Source organism: Triturus cristatus, chromosome 4_1 (genome assembly GCF_964204655.1).
Source record: "Triturus cristatus chromosome 4_1, aTriCri1.1, whole genome shotgun sequence".
NCBI lineage: Eukaryota > Metazoa > Chordata > Amphibia > Caudata > Salamandridae > Triturus > Triturus cristatus.
In genome coordinates, this window is record NC_140585.1 from 1019000272 (window position 1) to 1019028088 (window position 27817).

At 44.1% G+C, this 27817-nt stretch overlaps 1 protein-coding gene across 4 annotated transcripts in view; it reads right to left on the minus strand.

The window, feature by feature from the left end:
- Positions 1–27817, minus strand: part of ORC5 (origin recognition complex subunit 5) — a 287421-nt gene that overhangs the window by 139519 nt on the left and 120085 nt on the right. For all 4 annotated transcript variants that reach the window (XM_085653960.1, XM_085653959.1, XM_085653956.1 and 1 more), the window contains 3 exons: positions 24296–24408; positions 8266–8313; positions 2215–2325 (listed from right to left, as the gene is read on the minus strand). In XM_085653960.1, coding sequence (XP_085510086.1) covers positions 2215–2325; positions 8266–8313; positions 24296–24408 — 272 coding nt within the window. The remainder of the gene's footprint in view (positions 1–2214; positions 2326–8265; positions 8314–24295; positions 24409–27817) is intronic.

Genomic DNA, 27817 nt, shown 5'->3' on the forward strand with positions numbered 1-27817 from the left:
CAACCTTATGTTCAGTGAGATCATAGTCCACACAAAAAACTTTCATCAATCAGATCGCTCAACACATTCCATATTACACTCCACAACTGTATTCATCTTTTTTTCCTGACACATTACTAGGTTTATACCTCAGCACTTTGGCAAAATGCCCCTTTCTTTCAACACTTGGCACAAGTTTTGTGAACAGCAAGGCATTTTTTAGCATTACCCAAGCGATTCTTGTTGCCACACTGTTAGCACTCCACTCCTTTCGGTCTATATACATCCTTACTCTCTTTTCCTTTCGATTCGTCATTAGCAGACATAGCATGCACTTCTGGCTTCACTGACATTTGCTCCATGAAAACAGAGACTCTATATTGCTTGCAATTTCAACAGCTTTGTCAAAGGTTAAATAATCTATCACTAATAATTTCTCTTATCTTTTTACTATTGATCTTTTCCTTTATTTGATTCCCTAATCAGCTCCTCTTCAAAAGTTTTGTAATCACATGGCGCTGGAAGAACTCGCAAACAGTTACATAGGATTCAATTAGTTCCCCCAGAAGTTGGTGCTGCAAATAAAATGTAATTTTTTATCCTTAGGAAACTGGCATCAAGCATTTTAAATTGCAGAGGCATATTCATCCGCAATGTTGTCTTCACCCATAATAAGTGTGACCAGCAGATGTTTACAAACATCCCTCTCTTCTGGAACTAAAGGATGACGCAACTAAAAATATTTTTTAAATTTGTGTAACTACTACTCATTCAATTGCCCCCCCCCATATATGCCTCAAACCCCTCTTTTCATTGTTTTCATTCAATTTGAGATCATCAAGGGGCTACTAAGAAGGCAACATGTGGCATAATGTGGTGTTGCCTACTGAATTTGCCTTCTATATACAATTTAGTAATTTCTTTGGCTAGGAGGTAGCCACTGCCCATCCGTCACAGCAATCTTCCTTATTGACAATAGGTGTGCAAGTCACCGTGTAAACTCAACACTTGCAAAAAACTAAATCTACACGCCAAATTGAGCAGTCTCCAAATATCCAGACAGTCACTTTACCTGATGGCTGAAGGTGTGCAAATCACCGCATGAAATAGTGACTCGAAGAGGACAATGAATGTGCAGGTCACCGTGAATACTCTGAGCCTGCAGAAATCGGAATTTCCTTTAACATCCAATACACGCATTAACTCACAGATCCTTGTACATTCAAAATGGCAGCTGTAAATGTGGTGATCAGTCACCCACTAAACCGCTCACTGCAAAAACAGATACCACTAAGATGGTGGCGCCCGCTGTGGAAACGGGCTGACCTAACAGCCAATCCACTGCACTACCCTCAGCTAACAAACCCAAAGTTGACTGCCAGAAATGTGCTGACTTCCCCGCCGGGGAACAGGACAGTTGAGCTCAGTTCCTGCACAAGAAGGACCGTAGGACACTGATTTCAGCAAGATAATACCTCTCCCTGTAGATACCAGCACTCTCCCACTACCTTGCACTCTGCAGAGCACAGAGTTCCAACACCGCTAACTCTGGCAAGGGTGAGGAATTTACATCTGCACAGGGCTACTCCTGCGGTCAAAAAGCAAATCGGAACTGAGGAACTGGATGGTACAAAGTCCCAGCTCATCGCCAAGGCAAAGTCGATCTTCAGACTTGAAAACGGGTACGTTCACAGGAAATTTGAGCATACAATAACACAACCGGCAGGGAATCTACAACTGCATATACATTTAAAAACATGACAAAATTCCGAGCTTCTCCCCAACAATCTAGAACCAAGACTCAACACATGGCCTGATGATTCAGGGCACACGTGCGAAAGTCTTACAGACTATGCTTGTGGCTCTACATGCTAGGTTCAGGGTGGATTTAAAGTTGGGTTGTAAGTGAAAATCCTCCAGTTCGTGGTGCTAGGGGTAAATCCTCCATTAGAAAACTTCCCTCCACCCTCCTCCACTCCCTGTGGAGAAATCATTCAGCAAAATTACAGCTACTGTTCTATTCTTATGTCAGAAGTAACTTCACTGGTGCAGAATTTTCCTACAGAGGATGTACCACTTTCTCCAGAAACAGTTTGCACCACTACTTTAAATCATGCTTTTCAGAGTGGAGTAGTTAGTTTATTTTGCCTGTCTGCGCTTTCAGGAAGCTTTCCCTAGCTACGATAAATTACAGTTTAGGAAACAAAGTTAGAAATCAGCTAAATGTTAACTTACCTGGGAGAAGATATTTGCTGTTGGTGCAACCTTGCTGTCAACAACACTATACAAGATGGCCAACAGTCTGTCAAGAGGGAAAGGCTTTGGCCCAAGAAGATGATTGCTGGTCTGTAAGAAGAGGGACATCAATTAAACTGATAATCATTCTGGATACAGGTAGATTACATTTAACGTTGTTGGCTTTAGGTGCTGATCTAGTCTTTCCCTGCCAAAAATAGATTAAGCTGAAGTCACTTGTAGCACATAAAGGGCAGAGTAGTTGGGCTTGTGTGGTCATTTTAAATAGTCAATATCTTTACATACACTTACATTTCCAATGCATTAGTGTACGCTGCATTGTATATGTTAACTTAGCTGACAATTTAAGTATGCTCCTAGTATGTCAAAACATTAAGCAGTTAAAAGGAGATATCTTGGCTCTAAAATATAACAAAACAAAAACATGGAATGCGTACCAACAATAAACATCCTTCCATATTCCTACATGTAGACTGGGGCCAAAAAGGTGTTTGCTATTACAGGGTTCTTTGAACATGAATGGACGAGTAATTTGATGATGCACAGATGGATTGCCAATGGAAGGTGAGAGTTAGCAGAAGTTGTCAAAGGTTTCATACCCAGAGTTACCAGAAAAGTCAAGCACCTACCTCAATCTCAACTTTCAAATCTCAAATCGGCCTTGATACAAGCCCATGATATCCATAATGGGATATGGGATCCGAGAAGGATTACCTCAGCTTCTCCTGACTCCTGGATGGAACATCTGTGCACTCATTTATTTGGACTCTGAAAGGTGACATGGGAAGCAGTGGGTGCGCTAAGCGTGGCAAATGGTGGTCCACATGTGGCAAAAGATTAAAGGGATGTAGTGTGACTGGTTCAGGATGTGCAGAGTGAAGGCGTTTCAGTGCGTGGAAAATAAAGGCAGTCCTCCGACTTCAATTTCGGTCCCTCTATATTACACAATTTGACCCTAAGGAAGACCATTTCGAGAAACAAGGGCATGTTATTGCCTGAACAGTTCTAGATGGCTGCACTCTCGACTAGTAATGATGCTGAGAATTCAAGGTTATTTTTCCACCAAAGTTGAAAATTGTGTCTGAAAAAAATCTTCCCTCTGACCTTCAGAGCTACCCACAACATATCGGATATTCTTCAGATTGTTTTGCACCTTATATTTATAGAGGACTTTGGGGTGTGTGTTCTAATTCATTGTTCACCTCTTAAGCCCAACATGAAGTCTGGGTGGCTAGCATTAAAACTAAATATTCAAGCTCAAAACCTGGGGCTACAGCATAAATAACTTATTTTAAAGTATGAAACTATTACTGTTTCCTATCTTACATTAATTTAAAAGCAGATGACTTGCTGTGCTGGAGGGTGAAAGGGGGTCCTAAAGCTTGGCTACAAGTTGGGAAATCCCTCCATCAAATCATGACCTAGGACGCACAAACTTCATGCTAAGCAAAACACCAGTTTGTTGCTCCATGCAAATAGGAGTAATTTCCTCTTTAAAGTATTTGATTCCATCAAAATGACTACAGTAATCTCCAAACTTGGTAAAAGACCCTTAGAATGAAATATTCTTTTGTCAGTATTCCCTAAACCAAATGGCATAACCATCTACGAAAACAAACCTCAAAATAGAAGATGGTGTCCTTCAAATGACAGCAAAAGGGACACCTACTTAAAGACAGCAAATTTATCTTCTAGAAAGAGATTAATGTAATGGGGTGGGCTCTGTGAGTAGCTCCTTGCACCAATGATGTGTATCACAAGGATTAGCACAGGAGTATTCTGTTCCCCAATGACAGAACATCCTGTGGCAACTAGCGGCTAACAAGATGTGGGCTAAGCAGCAGGCTGTTCTCCTGTTGAGGCTTCTATACATCTCTAACCTGGAAACTACTACTACTAAAAGACACATGTTTATCCCAATGAAAGCTTTACGTGCACTTGCTAGTTCCAACCTTCAATGGCTGCTTCCGATCCGCAAATAAACGGAAGAATGTCCCAAACGGAAAGTATGATGCATTCCTGCTGATCCTGAAGTTGAGGCAGGACACACACTCATGACTGAAAACCACAATTTCCAACATTTAAGAACCACCAGCAATTCTGCCTCAACCCGCAGATGGGGTAATGTCCAGCAAGCCAATCAAACAAACAGGATAACAAAATATTAATGCCAAAAACCCTATGGTGTACAAGCAAAAAATATGAACGTACGCAAATTCAACACAATATCTCAGGATAGATTAAAATTAAGTCTTGGCCAAATTACTACATTTAACATTTTTTTCTTTAGAAAATCTCAGTTAATCATCCCCTATACATGTGCCTCTCCTGTCTAGGTCCATGTCCTTTGCCAAATAATGCTCTTAAATTGTTAATATGTGTTTTATTAGACACCACCTTTTTTCCTCCTAAACTTAATCAGTGCCTGCAAGTTCTGCAGGACTCCAACCTCTCTGACTAATATTTATAATTAGGCCTTTTAGGGATCTAAGGCTGGGGGAAGGGTTTAAATTCTCAACGATAGGCAAATCCAGAAGTTCTTGAACGCTCAAAATGTGACTATTCTGAAACAAGACTGCCCGCTAATTTGTTAGTCATAGCACCCAGTTTCCCTAATCAACACAAAGACTAAAATCCTTGCCAATTTACGGTCAACATGCCTTGTCTAAATCATAAACAATTTAATATATTCTGATCAAAACTACTTAATGCCCCTTTGTGCTATCAGACAATATACAACATGTCTTTAATGCCTTAGCAGTGGGACACAGACTGAACATTACTTCTGACAGGCAGAGAAAGGTTTTGATAGCATCTCCTGTGACTACGTCTTCGCACTACTAGGATACATGGGTTTACAATCATGCTTTCTGGCCTACACTACAGCAAACTCAGGGCCAGAGTTCAGGAGGGACCTTATGCCAATCCTTTCTACAGGAAAGCAGGGTGAGGCAGTGATACCCATTCTTCCAAATATGGTTTTCCATAGCAATTGATCCTCTGGCCCGAGGCAGAGGAAACAAGCAGACCTCTGGGTTTAGAAGGTATGTTGATCTAGAAGATAAATCTGATTATTCGCAGATGACTCACTGTAAGTAAGCAACTGACTGATGGGGTCCAGTTGCGATGCAGACACTGGAGGACTTTGGCTACTATTTGGGACTAAAAGTCAACTGGTCCAATACTAGGAATATTTCCTTATGTTCTGCAAATAAAAATGAGTTTTAGGTCAAAGTCACTGGAATATGGATAAGCACAGGTAGTATTAGATATCTTGACATCCAAATTACACATGTAAAATAGATAGCATAAACTAACAACACATATTCTGCTAATGGAAAGAGTATGTAAAGACACAAAGTTTGATATGCCTCACACTATTAATGTTGGGCAGAATTGCGTTACGAAAAAGATAGTCGCACACCACAAAACTACATCTTTACTCTCCCATGTGAGATTCTAGAAGCAGACGTCCTCCTTGAAACTGGTAGATTGGTAACCACCCCCGCGTCTCATTTGCCAAGTGTTGTAAATCAACATTTGATGGTGGCCTAGCTGTGACGGACCCTATATTATACTACAAAGCCACACACCCAATTGTCGAAAATGAGCGGATCGATTCTCTATAGATGGGGCCTAATCCAGATCCAGCATACAGGGGTGAGTTGTGGGCAGTGGGTGAGTTCTCCAAATCATTTCCCCCACTGGCGAAAGCTATCAGTGGTCCTCCCCAAGGCGAAGGTGGCGGTAGAAACATACAGAGCCTTGAATAACCAAATTGGGCAGGCTGGTAAAATGATAGGCCTAGCTCTTTTGTGGGTGGCACCCTCAAGGAAGTAACTGCGTTGGAGGTCTTCAAGAAGTAAATGCATTGGAAAGCTTCAGGGATGGGATCGTCTGGACATCTCATCACTGGGAGATGCAAGGAGAGGGAGCACATTAAAATCCTTCTTCCATATTAAGGAAGAATATGGTCTGCTCCACACACAATTCTACCGATACCAACATAAGTGTATTCGTGTACCCTATTTGGTGGGTCTAGATTACGTCCTCAACTTTAGTCCAAGGAGGGAAAATGGACTATGTCCCAGTTCCTGCCAAGAGAGAACATTACCCACATGTACTGAACCCGGATTATTAACTTTCCACACACCTTTACAAAGCTTAGTGAAGCATGGGAAAAAATTAAAACACGCCACCTAGAAGATGAGGACTGGACCTTTGCGCTTATAGCCCCAGCGAAGAAACCGTCAAACAGACTTCGACTGATCCAACTCAAATATTCCCATGGAATATATTTGCCCCCTTAAAGACTGTTGCTTCCGGAAGGGCCCAGGTTCAGAGTGCCCTATATTTCGGGCACAACTGAGAGACTTTACCCATGTAATTTGCAAAGTGCTCAGGCCCATCAGAGATGGGGCATTTCAATATTTCATGTGCTTCAGATGACACTGAAATGACCACTGGACTTGAGCCCAACACTAGCTTTACTAAACATACTAGAAGAAGGGAGCTTCATAAAGGCCAACGAGATCCCGCTGATACTTCGAATAACACTGGGGAAATGTGACATCGCTCAGAGCGGGAGGAAGGCAACACCCTCCAGTCTAGCTCAATGGAGGAGAAGCATGGATAGATGCTGCATGTTCGGGCTGCTCATATATGTGGCCCAGCGTTGTTCTCCATAAACATTGCAAGATCTAGGGGAGCAGGGAAGGATACCAGGGAGACTAGGGAAAATGATGGATGTCACTTTACTTACATTAGAAACTGTACAGACTGGAATGATGCCAAAAGCAACGTTAATTCCTATTATTCAGATACATTTTAAGAAAGACAGTGAGCAGATATACAAGATGCATGCTAATGGTTTGAGTAACCTCGGCAGCACACATTCATGGTTGATTTTAGTTAATTGGGGAAAAAAAAAAAACTTAAACAGAATACTTTTTTTTTAAAAAACACAAAAAATTAGTAATGAAGTACCTTACAACTCAGTTATGGACGCTCAAATCTCGCCTCTGAATAGGATTCTCAAACTTTTAGCAAACGCGGCTTAAGAGTTACAGTATCCACTTGGACAATTACCTAACATTTTCATCTCTATACAATGCATTCATCACCACTTCAATTACGATTCTGCAACTTCAAACAAGGTAGTAATCCCTACTGGTTCATGACCTTTACACTGAGGTTCAACATTTATTACGAGTCTTTCCCAGATCCAATAATAGTTTCAGAAACAGTGAGGAGTCGCTGCCGGGCTCTGCCATTATATCCTCTTGTGCTGCAGTATGACACGACCGCTCCCTCGTCAAACACCACTTACCAGGCTGCGTGCAATGAAAAGGTCTTAAGAACAAAATCACAAAACATTTCTACCACTCAAGCCAAAGCGGTTTAGGAGGACATAATGGTGACAACCATGGTGGGCCAACAGATCTTACTCCATGTCAGTGAAGGAAAATAAATAAGTAAAAAGTCCACACTGGTTGTGTGAGGGGGATAAATAAGATAAATTGGAGGCTTATCACAGGGACTCCACTACGTTTTATAGCCTCACTATTTAGCACGGGTCTCCGATCTATGCTTGTCCAAAACACATCTATTCCTTCTGGAATGGAACTTTGAGGGGGTCTTATTATTTCACTTTAAGGCTTTGGCACTAGTTGTTTGCATTTTGTAATTTGTAAAATATAGACAATAGGTCTCTCCTGTTGATACTTCAGCTACTATTACATTTCACATTAAATGCTTTTCTGGGGGTAGGAGGATGATACAAGTCTAATAGTATGCAAGTTGGCTCCCTACTAAAACACTTTTGTGCAAAATTGATTTCATAATTACAATAGTTTGCATTAGATAAGTGCAAATATTTCTAAAATTAAAAATACTCTAAACATGTATGGCAAGCTTATGGCCACATAAGTATGGACTTGAAAGTTACACTGAACAGATTTTTTTTATAGACCAATTTTTTTGTCTGCAACAGGTTAACTAACATATGAGAATCCTATTTCGTTGACATACCTTTTCATGCTTTTTCAGGAAATTAGTCTTCTTAATTTTGCCGTGATGCTAAAGTATGAAAGAAAGAATGCAATGCTAAACACAGATATAAGGTATAACGATCAATATAATCAAACATCAGGCAAGACTGGCCTAGAATGCAACATGATTAGTAGTACTACAGCATTTATTTTGTTTAGTCAAGGGGACAAAGCATGAAGAACTTGGGGGATGGTGGCCTGGGATGACAAAGTAGTTATCATAAACACGCAGAAAGCAAAGCTCTAAATATTTCACATAGCTACTCTTTGTACTACCCCTGCAACATGTCTCTCAATTCTACAGCAACAAAATCACCGCCATTTACTGCAACTTCAGCCCACAACGTTACCAGACAGACCTCGCAAAACACTTCCCAATCGTTTTCAAAGAAGGAAAAGTTACTCATCTGTAATCCTAGTTCTCTTCCATGGGAACCCTCAGTCGTATGCAATTGACTAGCAAGATGTGAAGGATTTCGGAGCACGTTTAATTTTAACATGTATGTATATCAAACCTTGTACCGTATAACATCACAGATGTTTGTAGCCTGAAGAAAAGCTACAAATTGCCAGATTTCATAAAATTTCTCATTTACAAAAAAAAAAAAAAAAAAAAAAAAAAAGAGAAGAAGTGAATTACATAGAAATGGGTCACCTATAAAAAGTTACCATAGAAAATCGTTCAAAAAAGGAAAGGGAATATGAGACATTGTTAGAAAATCAAAAAAATCAAAGGAGGGGGTGAAGAGGAAAAAAGGTAGAATCGTCCTCCTCTTGATACTGTTATCCAACATAGGGATTCTACCATGTATTATGTGAATATATATGCACCCATGTGTGTGCTGCTATTTTAATTTTTATTTGAAGTGTTTAGTCATACATGAAAAATGGTGCAAAAGGATCAGAGCTCCTTCTCTCAATTTGTGGGAAGGACAATGTTTCAAAAAATTGTAAAATACCCCTCACACACTGAAACCTGATTCAGTGTCATGCTTCATCATTGGGGTCTTCCCGCCCCTCTACGGGACGGGGCGTGCTACGACTTACATAGACGCAGGAGCACTTTATTCAGTGATTGGTGAGTATGTGTAGTGCGTGGGATCGTGAAAAGAAAATGTGAGATGGTTACAAATTCTCTGGCTAGTGGAACGAAAATACTTTGTCTTCCCTGGCTGAGAAAAGTAAAAGTGGGGAGGTGTAGATTGTGTACTATAATGAGTCACCTCCTACAAGGTCGACATGTTTCAGAAGCCATCCCCTTGGCTTTCTTCCTCAGGACCAAAAAACCGATCCCTGTTACACCTCAATGGGTGATAGAATAAATGTACATATGCCTGATAGTCACAAACGCTGTCCTTTGTTCCCTGTTATGGGAGTAGAAAAATATACCACTTGTAGATCTTAAGAACCTGAAAAGAAAAATATTTTGGATAAATCATGGCTTTCATCATTTATCTTTATCTATTCACATCACCATCACGTGGAAAGTTTTAAGCTTTGTGATATATTTCTCTTGTGCAACTCTGTTGTAGGTAATGGTACCATTTGGTAAATATCCTACTCATAAATCATCTGAAAGAACACTCCTTGTGATTTCTAGTGCCCAGTATCACATTTACTCAACATTCTATCATACATATGTATCTCCTAGCAAGATACATCTTATGTTACAATACATTCATACATAAAGGAAGTATATGTACACTCTGATTGTGCCCCAAAAGGTTACAGATTAATGATCACAGCAAACGAGCACTCGCATTCGTACTCCTATGACAGGCCTTGAAAAAAATGGGAGATGTTTGGCAAAAGTCTGTGCACTCGTCCTTTTTAAACTGATCTCACGGTGTGTCTTGATCTAAAAAAAAATAATGGTATTCATGCTCTCAAAAGGACGTGCCATAATAATACATACTTTAGAATTTTATCGTTATCGCTCCATGAGCTCACACGAGCGGTGTAGGGCGCCTTCAAATAGACATTGTGGGTATTTTAAAAAAGAGACAGAAGGAAAAACAAGGTTTTAACGCCAGGGTGGTTTTTAAACAAACAAGCGTGGTCTCTTTGGCTTTTTTTAAGGACATGCCATTGTCCTACTTACATGCTGGAGGGAGCGCGATCACCAAAGGAAGTACCTTCTCGTGGCTCGTCGGAACCTAACTGAGGTTTGCCAGAGCCCGATCTTTTAAAGTGCAAGGAGGCATGCTTGATAGGAAACAGGTGTGGCTGGAAACACTAGACCTTAACATTTTTAAAGATGGCGGCACCATCCATTTAAAAATGGGAGGTGCAGTTCATCCCTGCATCCCGTGGCAAGCACCTCAAGGTGTCTGTCATGAGGTGCAGGCATCAAAAGGGGGGGGGGGGGAGCACCACCAAAGGTGCCCTCTCAGCCACCAACTGGAGGCTGTGCACCCTAGGGGGCCCTGCTGGGGGCCATAAAATGCAAGTTCCGAAAGCCTTCGTGTCGGAAAGGACTGCACAGAAAGGCTGCCGAAACCAGATATCGTAAACACAAGGGCAGAAAGACCACCCTTGGGATTACAGGCCACATTCCGACTGGCAAACTGATTCCTTTCCGACCGCCTCCATTGTAATGAGGAATCAGAATGTCCTATTACGATGCGGTCGTAAAGGCTTTGACAGAGGGGAGGAGCCTTTTACGACCACATCGTAATCGGCCCCTAGGTGCCTCCCCTTATGTACATCTCCCAGATAGGAGATCCCAATCAGATCCCAGGGGCAAAGCCTTCCAAGGTACAGAGTTGATTGAGCCAAGTAGGCCACCACAGAAGCGTCATCTCAGTGAGCCGGTGATCCCAGCAGGTAATATGCATGTGTACAAGAGGGCAGTTTTGAAGGCAGACGCCCCCCCAAGAGATCCACAAGACCATCGAGACTCACTTTATGGATTTGTAGGCGATAAGATGGGTCACCCCAATCCCCAGTTAACCACTCATTAATAAGAACCAGATGTGCTGCCAAATAATAAAGATAAATGTCTGACAGAGTATGACCGCCATCAAAAGGGGATCGGCACACCAATTTGGAAAGCTACCTTGTGTCTACCTCCCGCCTATACAAAGTTCGTGATTTTAGAGATCAAGGAGCTGAACCATTTGCGAGTGATAGGATGGGGATAATTACCCAAGATGTATAAATAGCGTAGTAAACGCACCATCTTAAAGAGGGTGATGAGTCTCAGTGGATTTAGTAGGAGGGTGGCCCAGCTGCCGAAATCTCAATCGAGCAAGCCCACAAAAATTGAGAGCCCAAGCTAGGTCTGGTGGGGTTGGGACATGTGCAGTTCCAGATATTTAAAAGAATTGCACCGAGTGGGAATATCCGGGCACCAAAGCCGCATCATCGCATCTCCCTTTACCTCCACCAGACTGGATCTGCCTTAGTTAATCCAAAGACCTGATGGTCAACATACAGACGGAGTTGTAGACACCGGGGTGCTAAGAGCCAGGGATCCTTCAGACACAAAAGAATGTCATCTGCATATAGTGCAATCCGGTCTTCAAAACCATTGCCCCAACGCCGGGGTCACTGCTAATAAGATAAGCCTGGGGTTCTATCGCGATGGCAAATAGCAACAGGGAAAGTGGACAGCCCTGGCGCGTACCCCTTCTGATGGGAAAGGGAGGGGATAGAAGACAGTCCACCAGTATTTGGGCAGTAGGCTTGCAGTAAAGGAGGCAGACCATTCGAAGGAATGCATCTCCTAACTCCGCCCACACCAGGACCCTGTCCAAGAAGTCCCAAGAGACCGTATCAAAGACCTTGGTGAAATCTACAAGCAAGAGGACCAGCAGTCCATTGTGTTCCTGTATCCAGAACAAGGCAAAGTGTACCCTCTGAATGAAGTGGCATGTGATTCAGCCCAGCATAAATCCACACTGATCTGGATGAAAAAGATAGGTTAGAACCAGAGCCAAGCGAGTAGCCAGGGCTTTCGCATTGATCTTAACATCAGTGTTACTGAGGGAAATGGGGAGGTAAGTCGAGCACTGGTCTTTAGGAAAAAACCTCCTTAGGAAGGATCACTATAGTGGCACAGTCCCCTTCAGTCGTAGAAACCCTGCTGTATCAGGGTTGTGTAGAAATGTAATAGATGACAGGGAGGGGGGTGGGTCAGGATATCTCAGAACTGCTAATAATATTGAATAGGGTAGCCGTCTGGCCCTGCCGTCTTCCCAAATGTAGCAGTGCGCACACCAGTGTATTTCCTAGACAGTGAGGGCCCGGTCCAACTCTTGAGTTAAGGAGTCCAGAATGGACGGCAGCAGTATGCTATCTAAAATGGGGTTAGTTACTTCTGGTAAAGGCGGGGAGGTGCCCAGAGTACAAAGTTCAGTCAAAATCAGCCAAGGTAAGAACAATATCAGAGAGTTCTTCCCAAAAGTGCCCGGTCGAATCTCAGACCTCCGGCACCACCCTTTCAGAAATACCCTAGGTCACCAACCAATATAACAATTTGCTGGATTTATCACCAGACTCATACATTCTCTGTGTGGAGGCCCTCCAGCATGGTTCGGCCTCCTGGAGGGAAATCTGTCGCAATTCAGTACTGGCTATAGCCAGGAGTCTACGAGTTTAATCTGTGTCCCGATCACGTAAGACACCCTCCAAGCGCAGTATCTGACCCTCCAGGTCCGTAATCTGTGTTACTTGTGTCTCACAGCGGCGTACATAACCCTTGAGAAGACCCCTCAAGGAGGGCTCACACAACGCCCACAGCGTAACCACCGATGACACTGAGACCACATTATTTCTAAGAGGTTTGCAGTTCTTCAACAAAGGCGACGCATGCTGGAGTCTAAGTGCCAGGCACTGAATCTCCAAGCTGGGTGAAGTGTGCCAGGTTGAGTCCCCCATTCAAGAAAGAGTGGGGCATGATCGGAGAAGCCACGCGGGAAGATGCGCATTGACTGAACAGCAACTAGGTCTGCCACATCATGAGCTGCTGAAAGATGCGTGTAGGTCCGTATAGCGGGAGGCCAGGAGCCTAGGAGGGCAAGCAAATTGAGCGAGTGCACCGGCCCGGATAGGGGTTTGTTGCGGCATCAAGTTGGTGGTGGGAAACTACATTAAAGTCCCCACCAACCACAGTGAACCCCGAAGGAAGAGACAAGATAAAGGATCAAAGCGAGCGGAGAGTGGGTTGTAACAGCGGTGGAGGGACATAGCAGGATACAAAATGTTAGTGCCTGGCTTACAAACAGCCCTCGAATCCCACATTGCACCCCATAGAATCTACAAGTCTAACAACTGGCAGTGGAAAGGATTTATGCCGCAGCATGCCTACCCCTCTGGAGCCTCACGTAAACAGAGTGAAAAATCCTGTCATGCTGAAATCGTCCAAGAAAGGCACACCGTGTGCCCAGTAAGTGAGTCTTCTGTAATAAAACAACTGCTGGTTTGCACCGCTTAATGTCCCGTAGTACTGTGGAGTGTTTGATCCGGTCTACGAGGCTATGGATGTTCCAGGAGAGAACATTTAATTTAGGTGGGGGCCATGGCAGATCGTGAGGGATGTGAGCAGACCCTGCCAGAAACCATGAATAGTTAGTGGAGTTAAAGGAAGCATAGTTTGGAAACACAAACTTTTATAGTGTTTGCCGCCGATGACCTGAAAAGGAATAACATGGTTAAAACAATCCAAGCCTCTAGGGCCAACAGACCCCACACCCCCCGCCCAAGCCACCCCAAAACTCCCCACCCCACACTTTTTCCCAGGAAGCATCCCTTAAACTACCCTAAGAAGCGGACTAAAAACGATGGAAACATTTGTGGTCTCAAAGAGCCCGATAAAAAGGACCCGATTCCTGACGGCATTCAAATAGCATTATGAGGTGAGCTAATAACCAGTAAGGCCAAGGTGGTCAAGGCATTGACACCCCTAAAGTCATGAAAGCGAAACAGGCAGTTAACTAACAGGCAGTAAATGTTTCAATTAATAGTGAGGGGGCAATAATTATGCCCCTTATACCCTCAGCCACCGCCACCCCTGTCCATGACCGATCTGCGGTGAGAACAAAAATCAAAAGATTGAGGGGAGTTAATCAAGGAGGTGGGAGAGTTTAGGAGAAGAGGCGGAGACATCATCTAATGAGCGAAATATCATTAGAGTGTTTGACAAGTTTTCGTGCGGGGCTAGCGATCTTGCTGGCTGTTCACCCTCTCCCAGAGCCGGGTCCGGCACTGCAGTCACCTCCTGCCATCTAGCCCTGGACTTCCTGGAGGGAGAGCAGCTTTTCTTCCGTTGACGGGAGGAAGCGTTCAAGCACATCCCCCAGGATCACCAGAATGGTGCCGTTCAGGTGATGGCCGTCTAAGCAGACGCCGCTCCATGGTCCATTCCCAGGCCTGAAGTCTGACGCACTTCAAAGGCAAATTTGTGTATAGGTACTGGGTTTCTGACCCCACCAAATCAGACACTTCTTGATTTACAAGTGAACCTCTGTCAGAAGAGCTGCTGTGTTGCTCAAAGGACTCAACTGGACTGCGGATCTGGAAGACCTGCTTTTCTTTTTGTTGCCCTGCTGGTCTCGGACTCTGCTGAAGAAGAGCTGGGCTTGTTGGCTTGCCTCCTTTTGCTAGACACTCTGGGATATCAAAGTCTCTACCCCTGCTCCTGGGGTCACTGGAAGTGACCCAGATACTTGCAACATGGATTTTGACGCATCTCCTGTTTGACCATAGCAGAAGCGGCGCCTCAACCAGGAAGCGGGAGTAAAACCGGCACATCGCTTGGGAACCAGTGCCTTGCCTCCAGAGATCATCGCATCGAACAGCGTATTGTTGCTTGTGCAGCTTGGTGAGATAGACGCACCTACTCAACTGAGCAGCAGAAAACCAGTGCATCGCTCGATTCCTCACGACTCAGGCACCAGTCTTCGGAACAGGGTGGAGAAGATTGGCGCATTCTGCAGGCCTCGACAGACGCATCTCACCGGTTACGATCAGGAAAGGTACTTTGTTCATCAGGGCCTGGGTGGGTCCTGTAGCCAGCCAGCGCTTCATCGTGGTCTGCAAGAACAATGACTTTGCCCTGGTCCAGCGCGACCTAAAGTCTCCTTTTTAGCGCTACTTGCTTCTAAGCGCTAGAACTCATTTTAGTCTTTAAAAATAAATCTCAACTTTTGCATATTGGATTGTTGTTTTGGTCTTTTTTTATTTACAACGGGATACTTTATTTTTCTTAACTGTTATTGAGTAATTTGTGGGTGTTTTCACTGTGTTCCTGCATGAGTTATTGCACAAATACTGTACACATTGCCTTCCAAGTTAAGCCTGCCTGCTCTGTGCCAAGCTACCAGAGGGTGAGCACAGAATAATTTAGGTTGTGTTGTGACTTACCTGGACTAGGATTGTTGTCCCTACTTGGACAGGGTGCATACCTCTGCCAACTAGAGACTAAATTTCAAACAGGCCTCTACCACGGATCATCTTTAGTAACTCTGAAAGTGCAATGGATTTATAACCCTGCTGCCAGACTACTCCTAACTGTAAAGACCCAAGCCCACATCTCCCCTACCTAGAAGGCCCTACATTAGTTACCAGTTGCTAGAAGATCCATCTTCAGGCTGCTTTGTATCATTCACAAAGTACTACATGGAACAGGACTCAAATAAAACCACCAAGTACATTTAACAATAAACTTCCGCTCAAAAATGGCACCTCACTGCAAAATCCGACCTTATATAAAAAAAAAAAAAAAAAAAAAAATTAAGACTATAGGTGGTACATCTCTCTCTGTTCAAGCAGCAAACTATGGAATTCATTACCCACAAACATAAGATCCACGAATAACCATCTTATTTTCAGAAGACTACTCAAGAGTTAGCACTTTTCTACATAACCACCATACTCAAAACACTAATGTACAGCATATCCCTGTGTATGTAAACATTTATAATTTGACTAGATTTATCTAGATAGGTGTATTTCTTGGTACAAATATGCATAATTATGGTTTTTAAAATGTATAGATCTTTAGGACTGCTTAAAAAATATACACATACATACACACTCATGTATATATATATAATATGCTTGTAAATCAAAAAGGAGAGGAGGGGACAAGGAGCTGTTTAGAGAAAGGTCCTGAACCAATGCTCCCAAAATCAGTACTTTAAATCACAATGGTTGGTTTCAGTTCCTATAGGTGAAGGGGGATACAGCCAATAATTATGTGCTGTAACAAGAAGAGGGGTAGTCTCCTGGGATAGGTGAGTGTGCAAAGAAAGAGGAAGGTACTCCTTAGTTTGGTACGTAGTGCCCTCACACACCCTTTCGAGTGTATAGCATCATCATCGGGCAAAGTTGCTCCTCGTGGGGGTGGCACTGCAGTCCCTCACGGGCCCCTAGGGGCTCTCTGGCGGAGATCTTTAAGGAGTTGCCACAGTTGTGAGTGCGGGTATGTGGGAAGGAAGTGCTAGTGAGTGTAAGTTAAAATGGGTCAGGAGGCCCTGACAACTTTATTCGTAGGACCCCTGATCCAAAATAAAAGTCCACGGGGATGGAGATGCACGTTTGTGCCGTTACGAGAGGGGAAACAAGACCAAATAAGTTCCCACTTCTCTCAACCCGTGTAGTGTGTGATAAAGTGCAGTTTTTAAAAGGGGGTCGACATGTTTCGCGCTACAGATTGGTCCCTAAAGGATCCTAAAGCGCTTCATCAGGACCAGGTGGAGAAAAGAAAACGGGAATCAGGAAAAAACACCCTGTATTCCTTAGATAAACCTAGTTAAGGTATATGACAATAATAGTCTCAGGACCCGTTTTTATACTAATGTCCTTGTTCACAGCCTAAAAAAGGAGACAAAAGGAGGGGGGGGGGGGGGGGGAAGAGGATAAAGCACAGATATTTAGAGCCCAGTGACATATTAATTACATATGTTCCAGTAGAAAGCAAGCTCAAAGTCACAAGTGCACAGACTGTGCCCAAGTGCCAGATGCATGAAACTGGTGAAGCGTCGGTGCGTCTTCGATGAAACATGCATTGTAAAAAAGAAAATACTGTGGGGTGCCTTCTACCTAGGTAACGGAAAGCGGCAGTGTCCTAGGTGTGCAGCTGTGGCGGAGATACACAGGGTGAACTACGCTACATCGGAGTCATAGACTGGTGCCGAATGGTGATGGTATGATGCATGGGTGATAGACATCTACCACCTGGTGCCATATCATGATAAGCGGTGGCCACCGGTCTAGTGACTTTAAGTGAAGAAAGGGAGTGACGCTGGTCAGAATCTAGACCCCAATTGGAGTCGGTATGGACGAGGCATGCCTGGAGAACAGGAACTGGCATAGGTACAATTAAAAATCAAAGGTACTGGTGTGGAGTCAGGAAACGATATTTCACAATACCCAGAGTGAAGTAAGACGGTTATACACATACAGTGGTAATAACACACTCAAAAACAAAAAACGCATACCCTCCCAGGGTCGGAGAAGGGCTCCGTCGGATGTACCACGGGGTGAGGCTAAGAACAGACAAGAAAAGGGGGGACCAAATTACAGCAGGAGAACCCAGCGGTATTGCCAGGAACCAACACAGCATCCTATGTACAGAGGAAGAGTTACTTACTCAGGATACAGCCTCACGGAACCGGAAACCTACCCGTCCAGCGGTACTGCCGGTAGCATTCTAAACCGGGAAGCGGATCTCCCTAAATACAGAATTCAGCGCGGTGGAAGGCGGTGGCGTCATCACGTAGCGTGAGGGGAGCTAGTCAGTTTCTGTCCGAAAGGGGGCGGCCATGTTGGAATGGGAACAACAAGTGTTGAAATAACACCGTATGACCCGATAGTAGTACTCAATCTAGTCCAGTTGAAATAAAGCCCGGGGTGGGTTTGCTAAAACCAAAATACTTAGTGACTATGTACCCTGTTTTATAGGGAATCAGTATAGCGTGAGGGGCGGACCCATGTAGGGGTTAAGAATAGGGATGTGCCCTATGTTCCGTATCTGAGTACGATGCTGGTAAGTGTTTTAGAGAAAAAGGGGCGGCCATATTGGAGCGGTAAAGGGAAGATACAAGCCTAATGGTCACCTTGTGTATACTGCATATGGTATAATGCCAATGCAAGTGATACCTAAACCCAAATGAGCGTTTAACCCACTGTAAGAAATCGGTCAGAGATGACAATAGGGTCGGGACCAAACGGGGGTTCAAAAAGGGGGGGTGGGGGGGGGGGGGAAGTTGTTCATGTTACGTGCCTGGGTACGGAATCGTCTTACTATGGAGGTAGTTGTCAGTGCAGACTGATATTACGTAATATTACTGGACCCTGTTCCTTAAGTTCAATGATAGGACGTGAAGCACCTAAGATTGGCTAAGTATGACAACAGGATGATCCATATGTAGAAAAGGATCGGGATCCATCAGGAGGTGTGCTGGTGTACTACCTGATTTAGTCTGAGAGGCTAGGTGATGGGCACACTTTACAAATGACTATGGTTGATAGTATGATTCATAGTCTCAAGAGAATATTACAATGAAATGTGTGTGTTTTTTGTAAGGTTCTTAATACATCTATCCAGAGTGTCAGGGATTAATTTGATAGGTCTACCCAGGGTATATCTTCGTTCTAGGTACTACGAACCAATTGAAGAAGACCCGACTACACGTCTCTCCACCAAGATACAGCACTTGACTGTGGAAGCGGAGGCAGAAGGTTGGATAACAAAGGATGAGGCTTCATTCCTTATGAACAAGTACCCCCGCACTCCGTACTTCTATTGCCTACCAAAAATCCACAAGGGGATCACCCCCCCACCTGGAAGGCCCATTGCCTCTGGGATCGATTCACTGTTAGAACCACTCAGCAAATTCTGTGATGTATTCTTACGCCCTTTGGTAACTAAGACCTCTACCTACGAGAGACACAACAGAAGTTCTGAACCTTATTGAACAATTTGAAACACCAGAATCGATTACCCTCTTAGTCACCTTAGACGTTGAGGCTTTATATACGAACATTCCCCAAGATGCGACACTCACAGTCTTGGACAAGGTGCTCCGTAACGTGAACCCATGGCCATCCGAAACACCTGTCACTTTCATCTGTGACTGCGCTACCATAGCATTGAAAGAGAATTACTTTGCTTTTGAAGAACAACTTTACCATCAGGTCCAGGGGACCAGCATGGGGAGCACCTTTGCGCCGAGTCTGGCCTGTTTGTACATGGCGGACTTTGAAGAAGAACATATCCTCACAGACGCCAATCCTTACAACAACAACATTCTATTATGGCGAAGGTACATCGACGACATCATCATCTTCTGGAGAGGGGACGAAGAGTTGTGTCGCACTTTTTTCACATGGATTAACACTCTTAACCCATTCCTAAATTTTGTTGGCACTATGTCATTGGAGTCCATTCCTTTCTTAGACCTTCTCATATCTTTGAAAGACGGGTCTCTTATGACCACTAACTATAAAAAACCGACTGACAGGAACAGTCTCCTCCTGTTCCAAAGCCACCACCCTAAATCTTTAAGAAACAACTTACCGGTGGGCCAGTTCCTACGATTACGACGCAACTGTAATACCATCACAGAATATGAAAAAGAGGCGGACACCCTAACTAAGAGCCTGATTCAAAGAGAGTATCCAAAGAAAATCGTGAAACAAGCCCGTAAACGAGCTAGGAACAATCATAGAGGAGCCCTACTTGAAATAAAAGATAAACCTACCACAGATGTTCTGACGTGTGTCACATCTTACACACCCAACTCCAACAAGATTCAGAAAATCATCTAGAAGAATTGGAAGATCCTGGAAACCGGACAGTTCCAACCAGGTCCAAAACCACTCTTTTCTTTCAAAAGAACCCAGAATCTTAGGGACATGCTCGTGCACACACGTCCTAAGAAAACTATTCAGATACAACCCACACTATGGAACTTACCTCCAGTGGTTGGACATTATCCATGTGGCTCATGTGCAGCATGCCCCCAGACAAGCACCACCAAGGAACTAGACTTGGGACTCCCAAGGTTCTGGAAACAGATACGGCACACAAACTGCAATACTAAGAACTGCGTGTACTTAATCACCTGTCCCTGTGGCTTTCAGTACATTGGCATGACTACCAGACCAGTGAAGGTCCCAATTGGGGAGCATAAGAGCACCATCCGTCGCAAACGCACAGCCACAAGATTGCAAAGTCACTTTCTGGAAAAGAACCATCCTCCAGAAAGTTTGCATTGGACTATCATCGAATCCAACCCCTAGTGGTCAGCCACCACACTATTCAGACAAGAACAACAATGGGTGTTTAAACTCAGGAGCAACAAAAATGGACTGAACGAAGATATACCCTGGGTAGACCAATCACATTAATCCCTGACACTCTGGATAGATGTATTAAGAACCTTACAAAAAACACACACATTTCATTGTAATATTCTCTTGAGACTATGAATCATACTATCAACCATAGTCATTTGTAAAGTGTGCCCATCACCTAGCCTCTCAGACTAAATCAGGTAGTACACCAGCACACCTCCTGATGGATCCCGATCCTTTTCTACATATGGATCATCCTGTTGTCATACTTAGCCAATCTTAGGTGCTTCACGTCCTATCATTGAACTTAAGGAACAGGGTCCAGTAATATTACGTAATATCAGTCTGCACTGACAACTACCTCCATAGTAAGACGATTCCGTACCCAGGCACGTAACATGAACAACTTCCCCCCCCCCACCCCCCTTTTTGAACCCCCGTTTGGTCCCGACCCTATTGTCATCTCTGACCGATTTCTTACAGTGGGTTAAACGCTCATTTGGGTTTAGGTATCACTTGCATTGGCATTATACCATATGCAGTATACACAAGGTGACCATTAGGCTTGTATCTTCCCTTTACCGCTCCAATATGGCCGCCCCTTTTTCTCTAAAACACTTACCAGCATCGTACTCAGATACGGAACATAGGGCACATCCCTATTCTTAACCCCTACATGGGTCCGCCCCTCACGCTATACTGATTCCCTATAAAACAGGGTACATAGTCACTAAGTATTTTGGTTTTAGCAAACCCACCCCGGGCTTTATTTCAACTGGACTAGATCGAGTACTACTATCGGGTCATACGGTGTTATTTCAACACTTGTTATTCCCATTCCAACATGGCCGCCCCCTTTCGGACAGAAACTGACGAGCTCCCCTCACGCTACGTGATGACGCCACCGCCTTCCACCGCGCTGAATTCTGTATTTAGGGAGATCCGCTTCCCGGTTTAGAATGCTACCGGCAGTACCGCTGGACGGGTAGGTTTCCGGTTCCGTGAGGCTGTATCCTGAGTAAGTAACTCTTCCTCTGTACATAGGATGCTGTGTTGGTTCCTGGCAATACCGCTGGGTTCTCCTGCTGTAATTTGGTCCCCCCTTTTCTTGTCTGTTCTTAGCCTCACCCCGTGGTACATCCGACGGAGCCCTTCTCCGACCCTGGGAGGGTATGCGTTTTTTGTTTTTGAGTGTGTTATTACCACTGTATGTGTATAACCGTCTTACTTCACTCTGGGTATTGTGAAATATCGTTTCCTGACTCCACACCAGTACCTTTGATTTTTAATTGTACCTATGCCAGTTCCTGTTCTCCAGGCATGCCTCGTCCATACCGACTCCAATTGGGGTCTAGATTCTGACCAGCGTCACTCCCTTTCTTCACTTAAAGTCACTAGACCGGTGGCCACCGCTTATGATATGGCACCAGGTGGTAGATGTCTATCACCCATGCATCATACCATCACCATTCGGCACCAGTCTATGACTCCGATGTAGCGTAGTTCACCCTGTGTATCTCCGCCACAGCTGCACACCTAGGACACTGCCGCTTTCCGTTACCTAGGTAGAAGGCACCCCACAGTATTTTCTTTTTTACAATGCATGTTTCATCGAAGACGCACCGACGCTTCACCAGTTTCATGCATCTGGCACTTGGGCACAGTCTGTGCACTTGTGACTTTGAGCTTGCTTTCTACTGGAACATATGTAATTAATATGTCACTGGGCTCTAAATATCTGTGCTTTATCCTCTTTCCCCCCTCCCCCCCTCCTTTTGTCTCCTTTTTTAGGCTGTGAACAAGGACATTAGTATAAAAACGGGTCCTGAGACTATTATTGTCATATACCTTAACTAGGTTTATCTAAGGAATACAGGGTGTTTTTTCCTGATTCCCGTTTTCTTTTCTCCACCTGGTCCTGATGAAGCGCTTTAGGATCCTTTAGGGACCAATCTGTAGCGCGAAACATGTCGACCCCCTTTTAAAAACTGCACTTTATCACACACTACACGGGTTGAGAGAAGTGGGAACTTATTTGGTCTTGTTTCCCCTCTCGTAACGGCACAAACGTGCATCTCCATCCCCGTGGACTTTTATTTTGGATCAGGGGTCCTACGAATAAAGTTGTCAGGGCCTCCTGACCCATTTTAACTTACACTCACTAGCACTTCCTTCCCACATACCCGCACTCACAACTGTGGCAACTCCTTAAAGATCTCCGCCAGAGAGCCCCTAGGGGCCCGTGAGGGACTGCAGCGCCACCCCCACGAGGAGCAACTTTGCCCGATGATGATGCTATACACTCGAAAGGGTGTGTGAGGGCACTACGTACCAAACTAAGGAGTACCTTCCTCTTTCTTTGCACACTCACCTATCCCAGGAGACTACCCCTCTTCTTGTTACAGCACATAATTATTGGCTGTATCCCCCTTCACCTATAGGAACTGAAACCAACCATTGTGATTTAAAATATATAATATGCTTAACATGTTTATGGGTCACTGTATAGTGTGATGCAAGTTATTTGATTAGATGTCTATGGATCTCTGTTTTATCAAAATAGGTCATTATCAGAACTATTTTATTTTACAAGTGCTTCACTAGTGAAATAGAGGAAAAGAAAAAAAATGTTATAAAAATATTCAAATCAGCTTCAATAACAGCAACACTTTAAAGTATGAGTTTACACTATAAAACTTTATATCTCAGTAGATTATCTTCCTTATGCATGTATACCCTCTCTTTGTAGGCATGTATCTTTATATTACTTTACACCTACTGTAGAAGAAAAAAAAAAAGAAAAAAACTCAATGCACTACTGTCTCACCCTTAACCCCTCTCAATATATCCTCTACCTCCACTAACTCATCCCAAACATCATTCTACTATAATTTTCAATATAATCCTTTCTAGACTCTTCCCTAATGACTCACCCCAAACATTTTACTTCTATGATCTCCCAAACACCCCTTCTCTAAATTCTTCCCTCATGTATCCCTCCTTTGAACTACCCCAAACCTCTTCTTACTACTATGATCTCCCAAACACCAAACTCTTTCCTTTTCTATCCCACCATTATCTTATTCAAATTAACTCCTATTTCTCTATACTAATCCACCACTAATCCTTTTGGGTTAGCGAGTAGCGTGCTACTCGCTGAAGAGCACTTGGACACCTCCACCCAAGCGCAATAAGCACTGTACAAGTGCTACAATATCATAGAATACAATGTGTTGGTTAAGCCATATACGGGACGAAGGAGTCCACCTTCTCACGGTGCATCAAAACATACAGTGGAACAAGACGAGTGTATGCAGGAAATTCACGGTCAGTGCACCTACAACGGCGAATTCATCATGCTGAATTCATCTGAAACTTTATTAAATACATACGTGACAGTTGGAAAACAGACAGAGTTAAATAAGGGTCAGGCTGTTGTGAACGTGGAGTGGAACTTTATTTGAAGATATTACATCAATCTTGAGGAAGAGGCCCCGCAGACCCACAAGTAAAACGAGTCCGATGATGATTGCATAAAACCTGGCGAGGTGTTTAAATCAGTAGCAATCTACATTTTCTCAATAATGGGAACACAAACAGAACACAAACATACAAGTAACAACAAGACAAACAAAACTGTCTCACTGAAAAGCAAAGTCAAAAGCACTGATGTGAGCAGAGTGCCGACTTAAAAAAATCGAAATTACCTTCACAAAGAAACGCTTGTCTGTCCGCGCTGGGTTGTAAGAGGCCAGGTACGCCGCAATCAAGAGAAACTTGGAATAATACGGAAGTTCAACATGAGCGTGAGCAGAAAGCCCTAAAACAATATTTAGATTTTAATTTTCGATTAAATACGGCACAAACTATGTACATCGCAAATATGATGGCGATTTTATATTGCTTCCGCTTTAAAAGATGCACTGACATTTTTTTTACCGTTTTACGGCAGGCCACATCCGATTTTACTAGTTAACTATGACGTTGGCACATATAGTAAATAAAGTAAACACTCTGACCTGCTCTAAATTGAAGATACGAATCGCAGACAATATTTTCATCCTAACCCAAACGCCCTTGGATGTCCAATGGTACACCACTCCGGTGGTGCCCAAAAGCAGAGACGTTTGAAGGCATGGGCAAAGTGTGCCTAGCGCAAAGCCTGATAGAGCCATCTCTATTCTGCAGAGAGTCTTACCCTGGTGACCTTGAATGTTTCTTAAACAGATTGCTTTAAATACCGTGCTCCTATATTTTTAACGTGGGTGATGTATGGGAGTCTATTACAGACATTTTGAAGGGAAATGTTTGTTTTTCAACTACATGCAAGAGCCATTTTTTTTACATCAAAACAGGACCTCACATATGAGAAATCGGCGGGCATCACAAACATCATTAGGAATAACATTCGTGAGCTGCTGCAGTATTAGAATATTGAAAACACACATCACTACCCATGAATATTAGATACAAATAAATGTAGAATGTGGGCCAGTGTGCATGTGGACCGTCAGTATCTAGCCTAAGAGGGCATACATTCAAAGCTGTTGTGAAAAGGGGCCCCCAAATTAATTTTGGCCTTGTGCCCCGGTAATCCTTAATATGTGCTTGCCCTTGGCCCGGTTAATTCGGAGGGGGAGGGGGGGGGGGGGCAGGCGGGCCAGGCCCTCCCAAGGCCTCTTGCCCACTCACCGCCAAGAACGGTGTTCATTTATATTATTATTAAAGTGTCACGTGTGCCTGCAGGCCGGGGTTTCTGCCTCCTGCACGTGCTTGCAGGATAACGACAGATTAATGGGAATGCTCCGTGTTTGTGTGACAGGGCAGCCAGACAGAGTGTGTGCAGTCTAAGCGATTATCCCAAGGCCTGTGGATTCCAGGGGCTCCGCTGCTGAGAGTTCAATTCTAAGGGAAACAAGCATTGGCATAGCCAATAGGTCTCGCTTTTGGGACCTTATAAGTATTTACTATGCAGCACAATATCCTTGGTGCAACAACATCAACTAATTGCATGGCTAAACACTTATAAGATCCCAAAGGCAAGACCTATTGGCTATGCCAATGCTGGTTTGCTTTGCTGCCAAGCCCCGAGACCAGAAGGCGCGCTTGGCTCTTGCAGAACAAGCAGCATGCTGTGCGCCTCAGAAAGCATGAAACAGAGTATACATCTGAGAACAAGGCCTGCCAAACACTCGTGCGAACTGAAAAGCCAGTAAGTACTCCTGGGAGACGGGGGGACTGGTTGAACAGCCTGAAACCGTGCGCAGGGCCCGACGCCCGCTGTGTCACGCTGGGAGTTGTCCGCCCGGGGCTCGCTGCCCTGTACTGGCAGAGGGAGGATCTCTTACAGCAAGTGACTGAGCTAGTTACGTGCAAACGCTCCCTGCCGTGACACATGACCTGCCACCGGGGCACGGACGAGGTCACAGACTGCCGTCTTCAGGGCAATGACAAGACAGGTTTCTAGGCCAAGACGAGGTGTATGCGGGTCAAGTGAGGTGTGAAGTGAACGTCAGCGGAAGAACATCCTAAACACTAGAGTAAGCTATAAATACAAGGAATAAACCACATTTTATAAGCTTTGATGCTCAAATGTATAGCACTCACACCTGTATGCAAGGATGGCGATGCGAAGGAGGCAGCAGTTTAGGCTCCGTCTCCTTCGGTCCAGGGGTTCGCCACCGCTGTAAAGGCGCTGCCTAACATTGATTTGTTCCCTCAATGTCACTGTGTGACAGGACGTTTCTCTCATGCGGGCTTCACTTCAAAGTAATATATGGGAAAGTATACATCCAGCACACATAAAACCCTTAACCATTCCCAGTGGAATGCAAATGTCATCATGGCACATTTAGGGGAGCTTTAGGGGAGGAGTCAAGAGCTTCGTATTGGGTCAATACGAGTTAATACTTTTTCTTTTACACCCGAAAGGACAAAACTAATTGCCTCTAAACACTTCAACATTTTGTGAGACGAATGAGGACGGCTCATGATGACGAATGGTAAATATAACAAGTAGGAAGTGGGATAAGGGAGGGGGTGGCAAATGGTGATCACTTTTGCGGCCGCTTTGATGTGCTCAGTGGCCGTGCGGCTCACTGAGAACATCAAAGCGGCCGCAAAAGTGATCAGGCAGGCTGCCGAATGGTGCGCGCGCCCGGCGCACATGCACTGTATTTGGAGACTTGAAAAGCACTAGTTTGCACTTCCAATCCCCCATTTATTAAAGCTCTCACCAGAGCAGCGCTAAAGCGCTGGCTCAGGCGAGACCTAAAAACAAGCCTGCTCTGTTTTCTATGGAGTTACTGAACAGCAGCTGCTGTATCTCTTTATTTAGGCTATCATAGGAGACCTTTTGTGTGACCTATCAGTACTTATACCATGAATAAATAAAAACTTACTTTAAGAGCAAAAGCAATAATTGATTTCTCAACAAGGACTATAAAAACATGTTCCAGGCAAGCGATGCAGTCTGTTCACATTTCACCCATTTTATTTTAATCTTGCCTTGCTTAAGTGTAGATGGTTTTTCCAGATGTAGTGTTTCCGTGGTATTTTCCATGCAACACGTGAGGCTTGTGCAGCGCAAACTATGAACGGAGTCACCTCTAGGTGACTTCGTGAGCCCAGGGCGAGTACGGCTGTTCATGACTGGGCAGAGTTGGGAGCCTGGAGTTGACACAGAATGGAGTGCAGGTTTCACAGTGCTAGTTACAGGGTCAAAAATCTGCTCAGATTTCATGCTCATGCAATCCTTGGCCTCTCTGCAGCGCGCACAGACCAATAGTCACATATGGGTCAATTGTATTTTATATGCAAGGGTGCGTAGGCAGAATACACAGCTGTGAATTATTGATCTCACCAACGGGAAAAACATGTTTTTACAGGTGAGAAGCGAGAGAGGAGGCAGGGTGAATGGAAGGTGACAAATTACTTGCAGAAGGATAGAGCAAATCGGCAGTAGGAAGAGAACGGAGATGTGCTGGATATGCAGATCGAAGTTTACAGAAAGATGTGGGGGAAGAAAAGGGTGCAAGTTTACCTGAGCGAAATATTACATAAGACAATAAGGGTTATAAGGTGTACAAGTTATATATTCATTCTTGTAGCTATTATATGTTAAGAGTGCTTGATGGGGAGCAACACAAAGTAAGGATTAAAAAAGTAATGCAGTGTTTGGGGTATTTTAAGGAACCTTAGAATTAGCAAAGATGGAAAAAAAAAGTTCT